Source organism: Tachyglossus aculeatus, chromosome 16 (assembly GCF_015852505.1).
Source record: "Tachyglossus aculeatus isolate mTacAcu1 chromosome 16, mTacAcu1.pri, whole genome shotgun sequence".
In the NCBI taxonomy this organism is placed as follows: domain Eukaryota; kingdom Metazoa; phylum Chordata; class Mammalia; order Monotremata; family Tachyglossidae; genus Tachyglossus; species Tachyglossus aculeatus.
The window spans coordinates 50,050,092-50,068,637 of NC_052081.1; the positions used below are offsets into that span (position 1 = coordinate 50,050,092).

The 18,546-nt window shown below is 51.6% G+C and overlaps 1 protein-coding gene across 6 annotated transcripts in view; it reads left to right on the forward strand.

Annotated features, from left to right (window-relative positions):
- The first annotated feature begins 2,955 nt into the window (after positions 1–2,955).
- The window catches only part of EPB41 (erythrocyte membrane protein band 4.1), a 43,298-nt gene continuing 27,707 nt past the window's right edge, over positions 2,956–18,546 (forward strand). For all 6 annotated transcript variants that reach the window (XM_038758472.1, XM_038758474.1, XM_038758473.1 and 3 more), the window contains exons 1-3: positions 2,956–3,024; positions 16,215–16,698; positions 18,115–18,330. In XM_038758472.1, the coding sequence (XP_038614400.1) occupies positions 16,222–16,698; positions 18,115–18,330 (693 nt within the window). In that variant the 5' untranslated portion in view covers positions 2,956–3,024; positions 16,215–16,221. The remainder of the gene's footprint in view (positions 3,025–16,214; positions 16,699–18,114; positions 18,331–18,546) is intronic.

The following is an 18,546-nucleotide window of genomic DNA, read 5'->3' on the forward strand; positions in this document are numbered from 1 at the left end:
ACCTGTCTACATGTTTTGTTGTCTGTCTCCCCCTTCTAGACTGCGAGCCCGTTTTTGGGTAGGGACCGTCTCTATATGTTGCTGATTTGTCCTTCCCAAGCGCTCAGTACAGTGCTCTGCCCACAGTAAGCGCTCAATCAATACGATTGATTGAATGAATGAATCAACACGCTGAGAAGCAGCATGGCGCAGTGGAAAGAGCCCGGGCTTTGGAGTCAGAGGTCATGGGTTCAAGTCCCGCCTCCACCACTTGTCAGCTGGGTGACTTTGGGCAAGTCACTTCACTTCTCTGGGCCTCAGTTACCTCATCTGTGAAATGGGGATTAAAACTGTGAGCCCCCTGTGGGACAACTTGATCACCTTGTAACCTCCCCAGCGCTTAGAACAGTGCTTTGCACCTAGTAAGCGCTTAATAAATGCTATTATTATTATTATTATTATTATTATTATTATAATTATGTACTAAGCGCTTGGGAAGTTGGGATGCAGCGTGGCTCAGCGGAAGGAGCCTGGGCTTTGAAGTCAGAGGTCATCGGTTCAAATCCCGGCTCTGCCACTTGTCAGCTTTGTGACTTTGGGCAAGTCACTTCACTTCCCTGGGCCTCAGTTCCCTCCTCTGCAAAATGGGGATTAAGGCGGTGAGCCCCATATGGGACAACCTGGTCACCTTGTAAGTTCCCCAGTGCTTAGAACAGTGCTTTGCACCTAGTAAGTGCTTAATAAATGCCATTATTATTATGATGATGATGATGATGATGATGAATGAATTAGTAAGCACTTAATAAATGCCATTATTATTATGAATGAATTATTAAGTGCCTAATAATGCCATTATTATTATTATTATTATGAATGAATTAGTAAGCACTTAATAAATGCCACTATTATTATTATTATTATTAATGAATTAGTAAGTGCTTAATAAATGCCATTATTATTATGAATGAATTAGTAAGCGCGTAATAAATGCCATTATTATTATTATGAATGAATTAGTAAGCGTGTAATAAATGCCATTATTATTATGATGATGATGAATGAATTAGTAAGCGCTTAATAAATGCCATTATTATTATTATTATTATTATGAATTACTAAGCGCTTAATAAATGCCATTATGATGATGATGATGATGGATGAATTAGTAAGCGCTTAATAAATGCCATTATGATGATGATGATGATGGATGAATTAGTAAGCGCTTAATAAATGTCATTATTATTATGATGATGGATGAATTAGTAAGCGCTTAATAAATGCCATTATTATGATGATGATGAATGAATTAGTAAGTGCTTAATAAATGCCATTATTATTATTATGATTATGAATGAGTTAGTAAGCGCTTAATAAATGCCATTATTATTATTATGATTATGAATGAATTAGTAAGCGCTTAATAAATGCCATTATTATCATTATTATTATTATGATGATGGATGAATTTGTAAGCGCTTAATAAATGCCATTATTATTATGATGATGATGAATGAATTAGTAAGTGCTTAATAAATGCCATTATTATGATGATGATGATGAATGAATTAGTAAGCACTTAATAAATGCCATTATTATTATTATTATGAATGAATTAGTAAGCGCTTAATAATAATGCTATTATTATTATGATGATTATGAATGGATTAGTAAGCGCTTAATAAATGCCATTATTATGATGATGATGAATGAATTAGTAAGCGCTTAATAAATGCCATTATTATTATTATGATCATGAATGAATTAGTAAGCGCTTAATAAATGCCATTATTATTATTATTATTATGAATGAATTAGTAAGCGCTTAATAAATGCCATTATTATTATTATGATTGTGAATGAATTAGTAAGCGCTTAATAAATGCCATTATTATCATTATTATTGTGATGATGATGGATGAATTAGTAAGCGCTTAATAAATGCCATTATTATGATGATGATGAATGAATTAGTAAGCGCTTAATAAATGCCATTATCATTATTATGACTATGAATGAATTAGTAAGCGCTTAATAAATGCCATTATTATTATTCTGATTATGAATGAATTAGTAAGCGCTTAATAAATGCCATTATTATTATTATGATGATGATGATGATGGATGAATTAGTAAGCTCTTAATAAATGCCATTATTATGATGATGATGAATGAATTAGTAAGCGCTTAATAAATGCCATTATCATTATTATGATTATGAATGAATTAGCGCTTAATAAATGCCATTATTATGATGATGATGATAAATGAATCAGTAAGCGCTTAATAAATGCCATTATTATCATTATTATTATGATGATGATGATGGATGAATTAGTAAGCGCTTAATAAATGCCATTATTATGATGATGATGATGAATGAATTAGTAAGCGCTTCATAAATGCCATTATTATTATTCTGATTATGAATGAATTAGTAAGCGCTTAATAAGTGCCATTATTATCATTATTATGATGATGATGATGATGGATGAATTAGTAAGCGCTTAATAAATGCCATTATTATGATGATGATGATGAATTAGTAAGCGCTTAATAAATGCCATTATTATTATTATGAATGAATTAGTAAGCGCTTAATAAATGCCATTATTGTCATTATGATGATGATGTTGATGAATGAATGAATGAACGGACCCCCCCCCCCCCCCCCCCCAGCCCCGTGGGTCCTCCGGGGCGGCCGAAAGGGGGCTCCCCTCGCGCGTGCGCACACCCGCTCCGCCGCCCCTCCGCCCTCCCCGGCGGGGGCGGGAGGCGGGGGCGGCTCAGCCAATGGGCGGCGGCGGAGCGGGCCCCGCCCCCCCGCCGCCCGCGGGGCGACGGCCAATGGGAGCGTACTACGGGGGGGCGGGGCGGGGCGGGCCCCGAGCGCGGCGGAGCCTCCGCGCCGACGGGGAGGGAAACGGAGGCAAGAGAGAGGAAAGGGAAAAGGCGGCCGCCGCCGCCGCCGCCGCCGCCGCCGCCGCCGCCGCCGCCGCCGCACGGGGTCCGGAGCGGGCTGCCGTCGTTCCGAGGCCGGCGGGAGCGGTGAGCTGGGCGCGGGGGGCGCGGGGGGCGCGCCGGCTGGAGCTGTCCCGGGGGACGGTCCTGCCGCCGCCGCCACCGCCGCCGCCTCTTTGTCTGTCTTGCCGCGGGGCCCCCGGACGGGAGGGACGGGCACCGGCAGGGGCCACGTGGACGGGAGAGGGACCGGGGGGGGGGGGGGGCCCGCACCCCGGGGATCAGCCCGGCTCGGTGGAAAGAATAACAATAATAATAATAACGGCATTTATTAAGCGCTTGCTCTGTGCAAAGCGCTGTTCTGAGCGCTGGAATAATAATAATAATAATGGCACTTATTAAGCGCTTACTGTGTGCAAAGCACTGTTCTAAGCGCTGGAATAATAATAATAATAATAATGGCATTTATTAAGCTCTTGCTATGTGCAAAGCACTGTTCTAAGCGCTGGAATAATAATAATAATAATAATAATGGCATTTATTAAGCGCTTACTCTGCAAAGCACTGTTCTAAGCGCTGGAATAATAATAATAATAATAATAATGGCATGTATTAAGCGCTTACTCTGTGCAAAGCAAGTGCTGGAATAATAATAATAATAATGGCATGTATTAAGCGCTTACTCTGTGCAAAGCACTGTTCTAAGCGCTGGAATAATAATAATAATAATGGCATTTATTAAGCGCTTGCTATGTGCAAAGCACTGTTCTAAGCGCTGGAATAATAATAATAATGGCATTTATTAAGCGCTTACCCTGTGCAGAGCACTGTTCTAAGCGCTGGAATAGTAATAATAATAATAATGGCATTTATTAAGCGCTTACTCTGTGCAAAGCACTGTTCTAAGCACTGGGGAGGTTACAAGGTAATCAGGTGGTGATTCTCTAGAATCTAGACTGTGAGCCCCCTGTTGGGTAGGGACTGTCTCTATCTGTTGCCAACTTGGACTTCCCAAGCACCCAGTACAGTGCTCTGCACACAGTAAGTGCTCAGTAAATACAATTGATTGATCCCCATTTTACAGATGGGGGAACTGAGGCCCGGAGAAGTGAAGTGACTTGCCCAAAGTCACACAGCTGACAGTTGGCGGAGCTGGGATTTGAACCCATGACCTCTGACTCCAAAGCCCAGGCTCTTTCCACTGAGCCACGCTCCAGAGCCAGGGGTCGTGGGTTCGAATCCCGGCTCCGCCAATTTTCAGCTGGGTGACTTTGGGCAAGTCACTTCACTTCTTCTATACTTGTGAGCCCACTGTTGGGTAGGGACTGTCTCTATATGTTGCCAACATGTACTTCCCAAGCGCTTAGTACAGTGCTCTGCACACAGTAAGCGCTCAATAAATACGATTGATTGATTCTCTGGGCCTCACCTGTAAAATGGGGATGAAGACTGGGAGCCCCCTGTCAGACAACCTGATCTCCTTGTAACCTCCCCAGCGCTTAGAACAGTGCTTTGCGCATAGTAAGCGCTTGATAAATGCCATCATCATCATCATCATCATCATCCCAGCCAGGCAGAAAACCTTCTCACCTTCTAGTTGGGTAGGGACCGTCTCTGTATGTTGCCGACTTGGACTTCCCAAGCGCTTAGTACAGTGCTCTGCACACAGTAAGCGCTCAATAAATACGATTGAATGAATGAATGAAAACCCCCTCCTCAGGTGGCCCCCCCCGAGCCTCAGTCCGCCGGGGCCGGACCCGTTGCCTCAGTGAGACTGTTGGTAACGCCCCGCTCCCCATTCATTCATTCATTCAATCGTATTTTTTGAGCGCTTACTGTGTGCAGAGCACTGGACTAAGCACTTGGGAAGTACAAGTTGGCAAAATGTAGAGACGGTCCCTACCCAACAGTGGGCTCACAGTCCAGAAGAGTGGGCTCACAGTCTAGAAGTAAATAGAATAAGAGCTCCCTGGGGCTCGAGGGGGGCACGGGGACCAGTTTTATATAGGCAGCAGTGTGCCCCCGTCCCTCAGCCCCCCGAATGTATGGCTTTCCCCGGGCTTCCAGTGTCGGGAAGCGCATCCCTCCTGGAAGTCCATCTTGGCACCCCTGGCATTCCCGTTCTGAGCCTGGCATTGGCTCCTGGTGACCCCAGACGCACTCTCCCTTCGGCTTCTCCTCAAACTTCCCTCTTTTTGCATCCGCCTCCGGTGAGGCCGGGACCGATCGGCCTTCTCCTTTCCAGGAGCAGGGCGGGAGCCGGGCCGTGCCTAGAGCGGGCTACGGCATGGAATGATGACGATGATGAATCGGTGCCGGCCGCCCAGCTGTGGCCATCCCGCCTTTGTTTCCGTGGCCATCCCTGGCCTGACAGACGTTGGCTCCCCTGCGTTGCCAGTGTGGGGAGAGGGAACTCCTCACCTGCTGTGGTGCTCCTCCGGCTTTCCCGGAGCCCCGAGTGGCGAGATCTCTCCGTGCCGTCACCGTGACCCCTTTCCCGGGGACGTGGCATTGTTTGCCATTCCGTTTCCTGTCCCTCACACCTGCCCGGCTCCTCCAGATTCCTGCCGCGTGTCTCCTTCTGCTCCCCTTCCAGCTCTGGCGGCCTGAGCAACCGTGTCACGATTGAACGAAAGCTCGGCGTATCCTTCGCTCCCTGAGCCACAAGCCCGGTGCATCGGTGCCTAGGCCCTGGGGCGGGGCTCTCTGGGTTGGGGGAGAAGAGGCAAAACCATGGCATCGCTGGTGGTGGTGGTGGTGTGGGGGGGGCTCGTCCGAGGGACCGTGTCTGATCTGGGGTTTGACCAGGGGTAACGGTCGTTGTTGGGGGTCACCCTGGCATTGAGGCAGGAAGAGAAGTAGCTTGTTATTGGAAGGAATCCGGGGGTCTGTCCACTCCAGCTCTTCCTCTGGCTACCGGTCAGCAAGGGATGGATGAGCTGCTGCATTTGTTAGCTAGGTTTCATTGTCCCCTCTCGCCTTGTCCTGTCCATTCACTACCCTTGCTTCCCCAACCAGCCCTGGCCTTTCCACAATCTCAAGCTACCCTCATGCAGTAGACTAAACTGACCTGGTGGATGGAGAGCGAGGGAACACCTGTCTTTGTGGTGACTTTTCTGGTTGTGTGCACAAATGTGTGTGTGTGAGAGAGAGAGAGAGTCTGTGTGTGTGTGCACGCGTGCATACACACATTAACCCTTCTTATAGAAAGGAGAGAGGAGTTTGGTTACTAAAGAGCAATATAGGGGAAGGTTCATAATAATAATAATAATAATGGCATTTGTTAAGCGCTTACTATGTGCAAACCACTGTTCTATGCGCTGGGCGGGGAGACAAGGTGATCAGGTTGTCCCACGTGGGGCTCACAGTCTTAATCCCTGTTTTACAGATGAGGGAACTGAGGCTCAGAGAAGTTAAGTGACTTGCCCAAGGTCACACAGCTGACAAGTGGCAGAGCCGGGATTCTAACCCATGACCCCTGGCTCCCAAGCCCGGGCTCTTCCCACTGAGCTACGCTGCTTCTCTAATCTCATATCAGTGGGATCTCAGCTAGGTTATTTTGGTGGCAGAAAAGGGACTTGTGCCCAAATCGGTGTGATCGAAAGGGGAAGCAGGAGATTGTTGTTTAAACTTTGGTTGGCTGAACTCGTTCTTGTTAGTAGTGAAATTTTTATCTCTGTTGTTTTCATTCATTCAAATTCATTCAAATATGATTGATTCAGGTGCAAGGAAGGCACTAATGATGACGAATACAGCACAAGGACCTACACAACTATCCCCCTTTCAAACTCCCAAGACACTGTCCACACGGAGTTTGGTTTATCTGTTCTCTCTCTGGTGGGGGGGGAACATTTTTGCTTTTTTGTGAAAAGAGAGACTGAACCCTAGAACACTCGTTAAGCCGGCCGTAGTCAGAAAGCTCAGCCCAAGCGTAGTGCCCGGGAAGCAGCATGGCCTAGTGGTTAAAGCACAGGCCCAGGAGTCAAAAAGACCCGGGTTCTAAGCCCTGCTCTGCCCCTTGTCTGTTGTGTGACTTTGGGCAAGTTTATTAACTTCTCTGTGCCTCATTTAAACGGGGATTAAGACTGTGCACCCCATGTGGGACAGGGACTGTGTCCAACCCGATTAGCTTGGGTCTACCCCAAGGCTTAGAACAGCGCCTGGCACATAGTAAGTGCTTAACAAATTCCATAAAAAAAGACCAAGACACTTTCCTCTAGACCCCCCAACGTTTGGTGGTTCCCCTTTACCCCTCCCTTCCGCACCAACCCCCGTAAGAAAGTGCAATAGGACAGTCTCATCTCCCAGGCAATTTAGAAGTAGCTCACTGGGTCAGTGCCCGTAAGAAACTAGACCAGGCCTAAAAGCAATCACGATCAGACACATAAAACTCCTAATTAAACTAGAGATGACCCTACCGACAAACCCTCCTGGAGACTTTCCTCCCTAACGGAGAACTCGAAGGTGATCGATCCATCAATAATATTGCCTGCAGTGTTTGGAGCACTATACAGAGTGCTTGGGAGAGTACACTAGAACTCTAGATATGATGATATTAATTGCTTACCTTCACTCCGCTAATCACCGGGGCGGTTAGAGCACAGTCAGATCGGACCCATTCCCCACGGGGCTCAAGAAAGGGGGCTGGGGAGGTGAAGCACGGTCCCCTTGAGAAGCAGCTTAGCCTAATGGAAAGAGCACAAGCCTGGAAGTCTGGGGACCTGGATTCTAATCCTGACTCTGCTAATTGCATCCTGTGGGACCTTGGGCAAATCACTTTACTGTTCTGGGCCTCAGTTTCCTCATCAGTAAAATGGAGATTGAATACTTGTTCTCCTTCCTACTTAGACTGTGAGCTGGACAGAGACTGTATCCAGTGTAATTAATTGATATCTACCCCAGTGCTTACAACAGTGCTTGAAACATAGTAAGTGTTAAACAAAGACCATAATTACCTGCCCCTGGGGGGCACACGGCTGGGGCCCCAAGTGGACCTGATCCCGGGGAGAACGCGTGTTTGTGCCTCTGCCAGGTGTGTCTGGTGGTGGTTCTCTGGCCCTCTGGGGAGCCCCGCAGCCTGGAAGAGTTCAGCGGAGTGGCAGCGGGTAGGCAGCCCCTCTCTCGCCCAGTCTTCCTCACCCTCAGAATCCCTGCTGCCCCTTGTCCTCCTCCTAATCAATCACTTGATGATATTTATTGAGTACCTACTCTGCAGTAGAGTTGGTAGACAAGCTCCTCACCCTCAAAGAGCTTACAATCTGGCTGCTGAGTCAGTTAGTTAATTATGTTTATCCAACCCCCCGAGCTCTATTTATTTTATTTTGTTAGTATGTTTGGTTTTGTTCTCCGTCTCCCCCTTTTAGACTGTGAGCCCACTGTTGGGTAGGGACTGTCTCTCTATGTTGCCAACTTGTACTTCCCAAGCGCTTAGTACAGTGCTCTGCACACAGTAAGCGCTCAATAAATATGATTGATTGATTGATTGATTGATCCAACGCTTACTGTGTGCAGAGCACTGTACTAAGTGCTTGGAGGGTACAATATAACACATTCCCTGATGACACTAAAATAAATTACAAGTAGGGGAAGCAACCAAGTATACAGTGCTGTGTAGGGAGGAGTGGGATGGGTACCCGAGTGTATAGGTGATGGAATAAGGGGGGAGATCGACCCCTCTCTTCTCAGGATGAGGGTCCCCTCAGGAGGTGGGGGTACCAGGCCCCCTCTGAGCCTCCCACAGTGCTCAGCCACGCACAGCAGCCGCCTGATTCTGGGGCTGCCTTAGAGAGCCGGCAGGAAGGACCCTGGGGCACAGAGTGAGTCCTGTACTCTGTGCCTCAGTTTCCCTATATGTGAAATGGGTTCCCCCGCCTCAGCTCAGGTTGTTTACTGGGCAGGGCCTGTGAAACACAGGGAGTTTCTAGGGGAGACCCCCACCCCCCACTGAAAGGAAATTCCTGGGGTGCAGTTGGGGCCTCATTCTCCCATCGAGCCGGTGGGAAGCTCAGGGCGGGCGGGGGGTTGGGGAGGACTGATCTTGCCCGGGTGGCAGGCAGGCGGATGAGCAGGGACTGGAGTGAGTGCGGACTTGAAAGGGTGACGCGATTACTCTGCAGCATTCAGCCTCCCCACCCTCCCAGCTCCCCAGGACCCTCCCCTTGGCTGGGTGGCTTCGGTGGAGTCTCCCGGGAGCAGGTACCATCAGAGAACGAGGCTTTCCCGGAGAGCCTGCTGTTGGAGCTCACTCTCAGGTAGAAACCCGAGCCCTATGTAGTTGCAGTAGAGTTGGGAGTAAGCGCAGTAGTGGACTGTATTAGGCACCCACCTTGTGCAAAGCCCTGTGCTAAACACAGATCTGACTGGCCATGCTGTGCAGAGTGCCGTCTGTGACACCGTGGGGTGAATGAGGCTGTTGGGGACCCGGTGCTGCCCTCCCGGACTTTGCAGTTTAAAGGAAGGATGGTTCCAGTGGGCAGGGGTGGCACACAAGCCGGTGCTCTGTGATCCTGCCGATGGGGAGCCTGTCTACCAGCTCTGTGGTATCGTTCTCTCCCAAGTGCTTAGTACAGTGTTCTGCACGCAGTAAACCCCAATAAAGACCATTGATTGATTGGCAGGCTGGCCCTTGGAACCCGGTCTCTAAGTATCCGTGGTTACACCATTTTTCTTTGGGCCTGAAACCCACCTGTGACCCTGGTGTGGTCCTGTATATGTGGGTTGAAGTTGGCCCGTGACCTCGTGACCCCGGCCCCCTTTTGTGTGTCTGGCCTAGAGTTTGTCTGGACCCTGGCGTGGAGGGAAAGAACATGGCCTTGTGGATGGAACACATGCCTGGGAGTCAGAAGGACCTGGGTTCTAATCCCAACTCTGCCACTTGTCTGCTGTGTGACCTTGGGCAAGTCACTGCACTTCCCTGTGCCTCTGTTACCTCATCTGTAAAATGGGGATTAAGACTGTGACCCCCATATGGGACCTGGACTGTGTCCAACCTGATTAGTTCATATATACCCCAGCTCTTAGAACAGTGCTTGACACATACTAAGCACTTAACAAATACCATCATTGTTGTTATTAGGGAAAGAATGTCTCTCCAGCTTGGGGGTCTGCAAGCCCACCCCCTTTCCCTTCCGCTACCCCGTGAGCTCCGCTGAGTGGTCGCGTGCCCTGTTGGTGCTCACGGGCAGCCAGTTGCGAGTCAGCACTCGGGGTGGGAAAACAGGAAGCAGCCGAGCGGGCGGCCAGCAATGGAACTGGATGGGGATGACCTGCGTTTCCCGGACCAGCGTGCCTCGGAGCAGTTTGGAGGAGATCGTATCTCGGGCTTCCAAAGGGAGTGAGAGAGGGAATGCCGGTGCCCTGGTAGGTTTGCAGGGGTGTGAGGCACTCCTCATCCCCCTCGTCCTGGCTGCTAGGTCCTGTTTCTGGGAATAGGCCCGGCCTGTTGACCGCTGGAGGAGAAGATTTCAAAGGCCTTTCCTGGACATCTCTGTGGAAAGTAATTTTACACTTAACACACCACAGCGTGTTGGGAAGCCACCTGGCCTAGCAGAGAGAGCCTGGGCCCGGTAGTCAGGGTACCTGGTTCTAATTCCGACTCTGCCACTTGTCTGCTGGGTGACTTTGGGTAAGTTAAGTGACCTACTCTGTGCCTCAGTTTCTTCCTCCTGTAAAACGGGGATAAATATTTTTTCCCCTAACCTTTAGATTATGAGCCTCTTGTGGGATAGGGCCTGAATCCAGCCCTAGTGCTTAATACAGTGACTGGCCCCCGGAAGAGCCTAACAAATACCACAATAATAATTTTTATTCTTAAAGACCCAGAATGGATACAAAGGGATTTGGAGGCATTTCATATAGCATTTACAAAATTCCTTTACTGTCCCACCTAGGGAGAACCTTGTCATCCACACTGCTATGTTTGTGGTGACCTTCCTTTAAACGCCCACAGCTTTTTTTTTTTTGAATGGTATTTCATTCATTGATTCAGTTAATTCAGTCATATTTATTGAATGCTTACTGTGTGCAGAGCACTCTACTAAGTGCTTGAAAAATACAATTCAGCAATAAAGAGAGACAATCCATGCCCACACTCGGTCTTACAGTCTAGAAGGGGGAAGACAGACATCAAAACAAGTAAACAAGCATCAATATAAATACACAGAATTATGGATATATATATATGGCGGGACAGGTGAGAACGAGGCACAGTGAGAAAGTTAGCAATAGAAGAGCGGAGTGTGTGAGCTGGGATGTAGAAGGAGAGAAGGGAGGCGAGGTAAGAAGGGGCGAGGTGATGGACAGCTTTGAAGACAATAGTGAGGAGTTTTGTTAAGGAGTTTGGTTATTAAGCACTTGCTATATGCCAGAGACTGTACTAAGTACTGGAGTAGATACAAGTTAATAAGGTGGGACATAGTCCATGGCCCACATGAGGTTCACAGTCTTAATCCCCATTTTACAGACGAGGCAACTGAGAAACAGAGAAGCTGTGACTTGTCCAAGGTTATACAGCAAGCAAACAAGTGGCAGAGCCGGGATTAGAAATGTGGTCCTTCTGATTCCCAGGCCGATGCTCTATTGCCTAGGCCATGCTGCTTCTCATGCTACATTTCCGTTTGTTGGATTTCAGGAAGGGTGGGAAGTCTTTGCCCCTCCACCCCTCAGCCCCCAGCAGGTACCAGTAGGCGCTGATGAGGTTGGTGTGAATGTAGGGTTTGGGAAGAAGCCTGCCCGCTTTGGTACCCTCTTCTGCCTTACTCTGAGGCAGGCTAGGCCCCGACTGTGGGGCCCGAGGGCTCTGTACTGGGCCACCATCTCAGTGGGACCTTCTGTCCCCGCTGGCCTGGGCCTGGAAGAAGGAGGAGAGAGATCTGCCTTGTCTTCCCTGCAGTTAGGGCTGGGACCTCACCCCGGCTCCCCCGTTCGAGGGGAAAGTGCTCAGCTTCTAGACTGTGAGCCCGTTGTGGGCAGGGATTGTCTCTCTCTGTTGCTGAATTGTACTTTCCAAGAGCTTAATACAGTGCTCTGCACATAGTAAGCGCACAATAAATACGATTGAATGAATGAATGATGTTTGCAGGCCTTGGTTGGATCCATAGGAGGAGAGCGGAATGGGAGGAGGTGGCAGAAATGTTGGACCGGCCCCACAGCCCTTCTCCGCCCGGGCTTGGGTCTGAGGCCGGAGGGGGCCCTGGGGGTCTGGGGCGGAGGGGTCGGGGGAGATGCGGTGTGGGGGAGGAGAGGAAGGAGCAGCTGGGGAGCTCAGGAGGCTGGAGGGGAGGGCTAATGGGCAGGGATGAGCGGGGCGCCTCCGGCCAGCTGAGACCCCCGGAGGGCCTTGCAGTAGCGGTCGGGAGGCGCCGAGGCCGTGGAAACTGAGCTGCGGGTGGGCCTTTGCGGGTGTCAGAGGGGAGGCCGAGCTGCCCGGTTTGTGCCCCCGGCCCGGCCCCACTCCAGTCCTCATCAGTCGGCTCTTCCGAGAAGCCCCCGGGCCTAACCTCCCCGCTCTTTCTTCCCGCCACCTCCCGCACGGGCCACCTGCTCCCCGCATCTGTCCGGCCCTGCGAAGCCCCCCGCCCCGGCGGGCCCGGTCCGGTCCGGCGCGGCCCAGGCTGACCCCGCGGCCTTCCCGCTTTCCCCTTTTGGGCGGTGCGGGGAGGAGCAGGAGCGGTGGAAAGGATATGAGGAGAAGCAGCGTTGCCCAGTGGAAAGAGCATGGGCTTTGGAGTCAGAGGTCATGGGTTCAAGTCCCGGCTCCGCCAGCTGTCAGCTGTGTGACTTTGGGCAAGTCACTTAACTTCTCTGTGCCTCAGTTACCTCATCTGTAAAATGGGGATTAAAACTGTGAGCCCCCTGTGGGACAACCTGATCACCTTGTAACCTCCCCAGTGCTTAGAACAGTGCTTTGCACATAGTAAATGCTTAACAAATACCATCATTATTATTGTTATTATATGAGAAGCAGTGTGGCTCAGTGGAAAGAGCATGGGCTTTGGAGTCAGAGGTCATGGGTTCAAATCTCGGCTCCACCAATTGTCAGCCGGGTGACTTTTTGGGCAAGTCACTTCTCTGAGCCTCAGTTCCCTCATCTGTAAAATGGGAATAAGGTCGTGAGCCCCCAGTGGGACAACCTGATCACCTTGTAACCTCCCCAGCGCTTAGAACAGTGTTTTGCATATAGTGAACGCTTAATAAATGCTATTATTATTATTATGTGGACAGTGGGGAAGAGGAGTTTAGGGAGTTGCGATTTCTTGGGGCTGGGGTGAGAGACGGGGGGCTGCGGGAAAGTGGTGGCCCCAAAGAGAGCCCCCTACCCCACTCCCCCTCCCTTGTTTCTTCTTCCTTCTCTTCTTCCTTCTTTCCCTTCTCCCTTCCTCTTTTTCTCTCACTTTTTCTCTTTCTCTTCCTTTCTTTCTCATTTTCTTTCTCTTCGTTTTTCTCTCTTTTTCTTTCTCTTCATTTTTCTTCCTCTCTCTCTTTCTCTCTGTCCCTCCCTCCCCCCAGGCTTTGTGGGAGAGGCCAGGCTGGCCAGACGAGTGCTGGACATCTCCCGCCCCCCAAGACCCCAGGACATTTTCTCTGTGCCCTGCCCTGCCGCCCCCGCGGCCTGGGTCCTCTGGATGGAAGCGCCCTGGGCCCCCCCATCTTACCTCCTTCCCTTCCCCACAGCACCTGTATATATGTATATATGTTTGTACATATTTATTACTCTATTTATTTATTTATTTATTTTACTTGTACCTATCTATTCTATTTATTTTATTTTGTTAGTATGTTTGGTTTTGTTCTCTGTCTCCCCCTTTTAGACTGTGAGCCCTTTGTTGGGTAGGGACTGTCTCTATTTGTTGCCAACTTGTACTTCCCAAGTGCTTAGTACAGTGCTCTGCACCCAGTAAGCGCTCAATAAATACGATTGATTGATTGATTGATTGATGACCTTCTGACTCCCAGGACCGCACTCTATCCACTGAGCCATGCTGCTTCCCCCAAACACCGTGAGGGGTCTCAGGGAGGCCCAGGACCCCCGTCCTCGGCTTGCAGGGCTGCTGTCCGGTTGGGGTCCTCAAGCCTGGCTGCAGTTCGGGGGGCCACGGGGCCCGGTGGCACTGCCTTCTCCCAACGGGCGGCTCTGTGTGTGTGTGGATCTCGGTGCTTTGGGGACGCGCCGGCTGTGTGTGTCTGTGTGTACACACAGGCCGATGTGTGGCAGACTGCTCTTTATTCGAGAGGGGCCTAATTACAGCTTGGCTCCCGAGCCGCCCAAAACAAAGTAACCAAAGGGGCATCCCCGCCGCTGCTTTGAACCTGGGAGTACAAGTGTGAGGGGCGGAGGGGGACCCGGAGGGAGGGGCCCGAGCGATGTCGCCGCTTGCAAACAGGGCTCAGTGTGAGAAAACACAGCTGTGTAGGAGCACGACGGTAAATCTGTGGGAAATGGACGCCGGGTCATCCAGCCTCCGTTCTCCCTGGGGAACGGGAGCCGGAGACTGACGCTGTTGACCGGGAGGTCGGCCTGGCCCTGCTCGGCCCTGGCCCACCCCCGCTCCCCGCAGTTTCGTGGCCTCCAAGCTCTTCTAGACTGTGAGCCCACTGTTGGGTAGGGACCGTCTCTATATGTTGCCAACTTGTACTTCCCAAGCGCTTAGTACAGTGCTCTGCACACAGTAAGCGCTCAATAAATACGATTGATTGATTGATTGAGGGGAAGGGACAGAAGTTGCTCCCGGTTCCGCTCCCTCTCGGCCCCCGGCAGTGACCCCGCTTCCCCTCTGCGAAATCTAACCCGGGAGGGGCCCAGGGTCCGCCTCTCCCATCTGCTAGTCTCGGGGCACTGGGCTCAGGGTAGCTCAAGGGCTGCTGTCTTCTTCTCCCTGCCACCAGAATAAAATGATAATAATGGTGGTATTTGTTAAGCACTTACTATCTGCCAGGCACTGTTCTAAGCGCTAGAGTAGATACAAGGTAATCTGGTTGTCCCACATGGGACTCACAGTCTTAACACCCATTTTACAGATGCGGTAACTGCAGTACAGATAAGTTACGTGACTTGCCCAAGGTCACACCGCAGACAAGTGGCGGAGCCGGGATTATAACTCACATCCACTGATTCCCAAGCCTGGGCTATAGCCATTTGGACATGCCACTTCTCAGCAGATGGGCGTCCTTTCTGGGAGAGGTGGAGGGCTGGAAAGACTCGGCTGTCGTGATTGATGGCCAGAGCCAAAGCGGGGGCCCCCGGGCGAGGAGGACCCTCTCCCTTCCCCAGCGGCTTGGAGTGGAAAGTGGTGACCCTCCAGAGGGGGTCCAGTGGGCCTGCCTAGTATTGCATGGCGGGGATGGATCACCAATCCACTGCCCACTGTTGGGTAGGGACTGTCTCTATATGTTGCCAATTTGTACTTCCCAAGCGCTTAGTACAGTGCTCTGCACACAGTAAGCGCTCAATAAATACGATTGATGATGTGCCCTAGCGGGGTGGGGGTCACAGCTGCACTTCCCTGTCCGCGGCCATAAGCAAATCCGGCCTGCCCTGTCGTCTGTCGGGGCCCATGGCCGCCCCCTCCCCCCAACCCAGTGGCACCTCCAATGTCAGACCCCCCCTAGGCAGTTAGCTCGTTTTGGGCACAGAATGTGCCCGACTCTGTTGTGTTGTAATCAATCAATCGTATTTGTTGAGCACCTACTGTATGCAGAGCACCCAATACTGTACTGTATTGGACAGGAAGAGTCTACTATAACAATATAATAGACACATTCTGTGTCCGCAATCAGCTTACAGTTTAGAGGGGAGACAGACATTCATATAAATAAATAAGTTATGGATATGTATGTAAGTGCTGCAAGGCTGAGGGACCAAATCAGGGCCACGCAGAAGGGAATGGGAGAAAAGGAAATGAGGGCTTAATCAGGGAAGGCCTCCTGGAGGAGACGTGCCTCCAATAAGACTCTGAAGGAGGGGAGGGTAATTGTGTGTAGGCTATGAAGAGGGAGGGCCGTTCCAGGCCAGAGGCAGGATGTGGGCAAGAGGTTGGTGGCAGGATAGATGAGATCGAGTTCCAGCGAGTAGGTAGTACTCACCCAAGTGCTTAGTACAGTGCTCTGCACACAGTAAGTGTGCGCGCAGAGCATCTAATGCCAATGATGATTAGCTGTCCAACCTGCCTCCTCAGCTGGGAACTGGTGAGGGTCCCGCCTTGACTACCGGTGGTGTTGGGGGGCGGTGGCCGCGGTGGGTCTCCCATTCTGCTAAAGGCCCCCTCCTCTCCCCACTCCAGTTGCAACATGACAACAGAGAAGAGCCCAGAGGCCGAGAACGAAACCCCCCAGCGCCAGCCACGGAAAGCGGGGGAGGAGGAACGGCGGGAGGAGGCATCGCAGCCGGCCGCCGGCGGGGATGACGGGTCCGGGCAGCAGCAAGTGGCGGCGGAGCCCTCGCAAGGCCCAGCCACCCCCGAGCCCCTGAGTAGGCGGCGGACTGCCGAGGGCAGGGGTCTGTCCCGGCTCTTCTCCTCCCTCCTCCGGAGGCCCAGGGGGCAGGGGCCTGTGGACAGCGAGGCCGCGGACGACGAGGCCACAGGCGACGGGGCTGCCGCAGGGTCAGCCCAGGAGAACGGGGAGGGCGGAGGGCAGGGGGATGCAGGGGTCGCCACTGGCCTGGACGGCGAGATCCTCCTGAAGGCTCCCATCGCCGACCCGGAGCCAGAACTCAAAACTGACCCGTCGCTGGACCTGCACTCGCTCAGTAGTTTGGAAACACAGGTGACCGGGAGCCGGGAGGGATCTGGGTCGGGGGCAGGGGCGGGTGCAGGCCACTCAGAGACCTCTGACCCTAGGTGGGCGGAGCTGGGTGCTGTTAGAAATGAAACCAATAGAAAACCTCATTTTATTTCATTAAGAGTGGGCTGACACCCCCACCCCTGTCCTCCAGTGGTATTCTGCGAAACTCTGGATGCTTCTGGTGTCAGAAATAAAACAGAGCCACGTCTAAAGGGAGAGGCAGGTTCCTTCCAGGCTTCCTGGCCCTGCCCCCAGGCAACCCAACCTTGATTGAGTTTGCCCACTGTGGGATCCGTGATGTGCAGTCAGCCTTGGCTTGTCTGGCTTCTCCAGATTGTCCGACCATCCCACCAGAGAAGTCAGTTAGGAGCCCCAAGAGAAGTTGGGGAGGCCCTCTCTGATCCTTAAACTTACAGCCAGCCTGGGGAAACAGCACTATGTAGTGGATAGAGCACCGGCCTGGGGGTCAGAAGATCACGGGTTCTAGGCCTGGCTCTGCCGCTTATCTGCTGTATGGCCTTGGGTGCTTCATTTCCCTGTGGCTCAGTTACCTCATCTGTAAAATAGAGATAGAGACTCTGAGCCGCATGCGGGATAGGGACTGTGTCCACCCTGATTTGCTTGTATCCACCCCGAGCTTAGTATAGTGCCTGGCACAGAGTAAGCACTTAACAAATGCCACAATTATTATTATTATTATTATTATGACTATTAATAATAATAATAAAATTGCCTGGCAATACAGTGGCGCCCCGGGTGGGGAGTGGGAGGAACAGAGTTGGGGGCATGTGGGGGTGGGGAGAGAAGGGGTGTATGAGTTGGTGTCAGGTTGAGTGAATGTGTGAGGTGTGGGTGTGGTTACTATCATGATTAATTCATTGTGCTATTTAAGTACTTATTATGTGTACTAGGGTAGATAGAAGAGAATCGGGTCAGATGATCCATGTCCCATCTGAGGCTCACTGTCTGAGAAAGGAAAAGCAGATATCCTATCCCCATTTTACAGATGAGGAAACGGAGGCATAGGGAAGTTGAGCAACTTGCCCAAGGTTACCCAGCAGCCAAATGGCAGATCTGGGATTAGGACCCAGGTCTTCTGGCTCCCAGACCTGTGCTCTATCACTAGGCCCCACCTTGTCTCTGGTGGTGGGGTCAGGTGTTTGGGAGTGGATGTGAGAAAGGGCTATGTCGTTAGGTGTATGGATGTAGTTTGGACAGGGCAGGGTTCCAGAGCAAGCATGGTACCCAGTGAGGGCTGGGACTGCCCCTGGTGCCCGGTCACCCACTCTATGTTCGCCTGCATGCCCGGGCAGTGGGCTCTCCGTAAGCATCAGTCCCTGCGGCTGCGGCGCCTGTGTCTGGTGGGTGGGGTTGACCGGTGGCTCGTGTTGGGGGCAGCTGGCACAGGAGGAGCTCAGGGAGGAGCCGGGCTCCGAGGCCCGAGGGGGGGACGAGCCGGAAGAGAGCTCCCGGACGGAAGGGGCGCAGCGGGACGGCTCCGACGGCCAAACTGACGGGGACTCCAGGCCACCGCCGAGGGCGGGGCGGCGGCACCGGAACATGAATTGCCGCGTCTCCCTACTGGATGGCACCACCTACGAGTGCGTGCTGGAGGTGAGTGCCTGATGGGTCAACGGGGGTGTGGTCGGCCACGGGCATGGGTCCTCTTGGGCTGGGTGTGTGTCTAGTCCCAGGCTCACCGGGCCCATTTGCCCTGCCCTCCTCTGCCATGCCCAGGGGCTGGCACAGCCCTGCACTGGCCACCCCTGAACTGCTACATTGGTGCCCGGTGGGGCTGGCATGGGTGAGGTCCACCCCAAACTGCTTTGT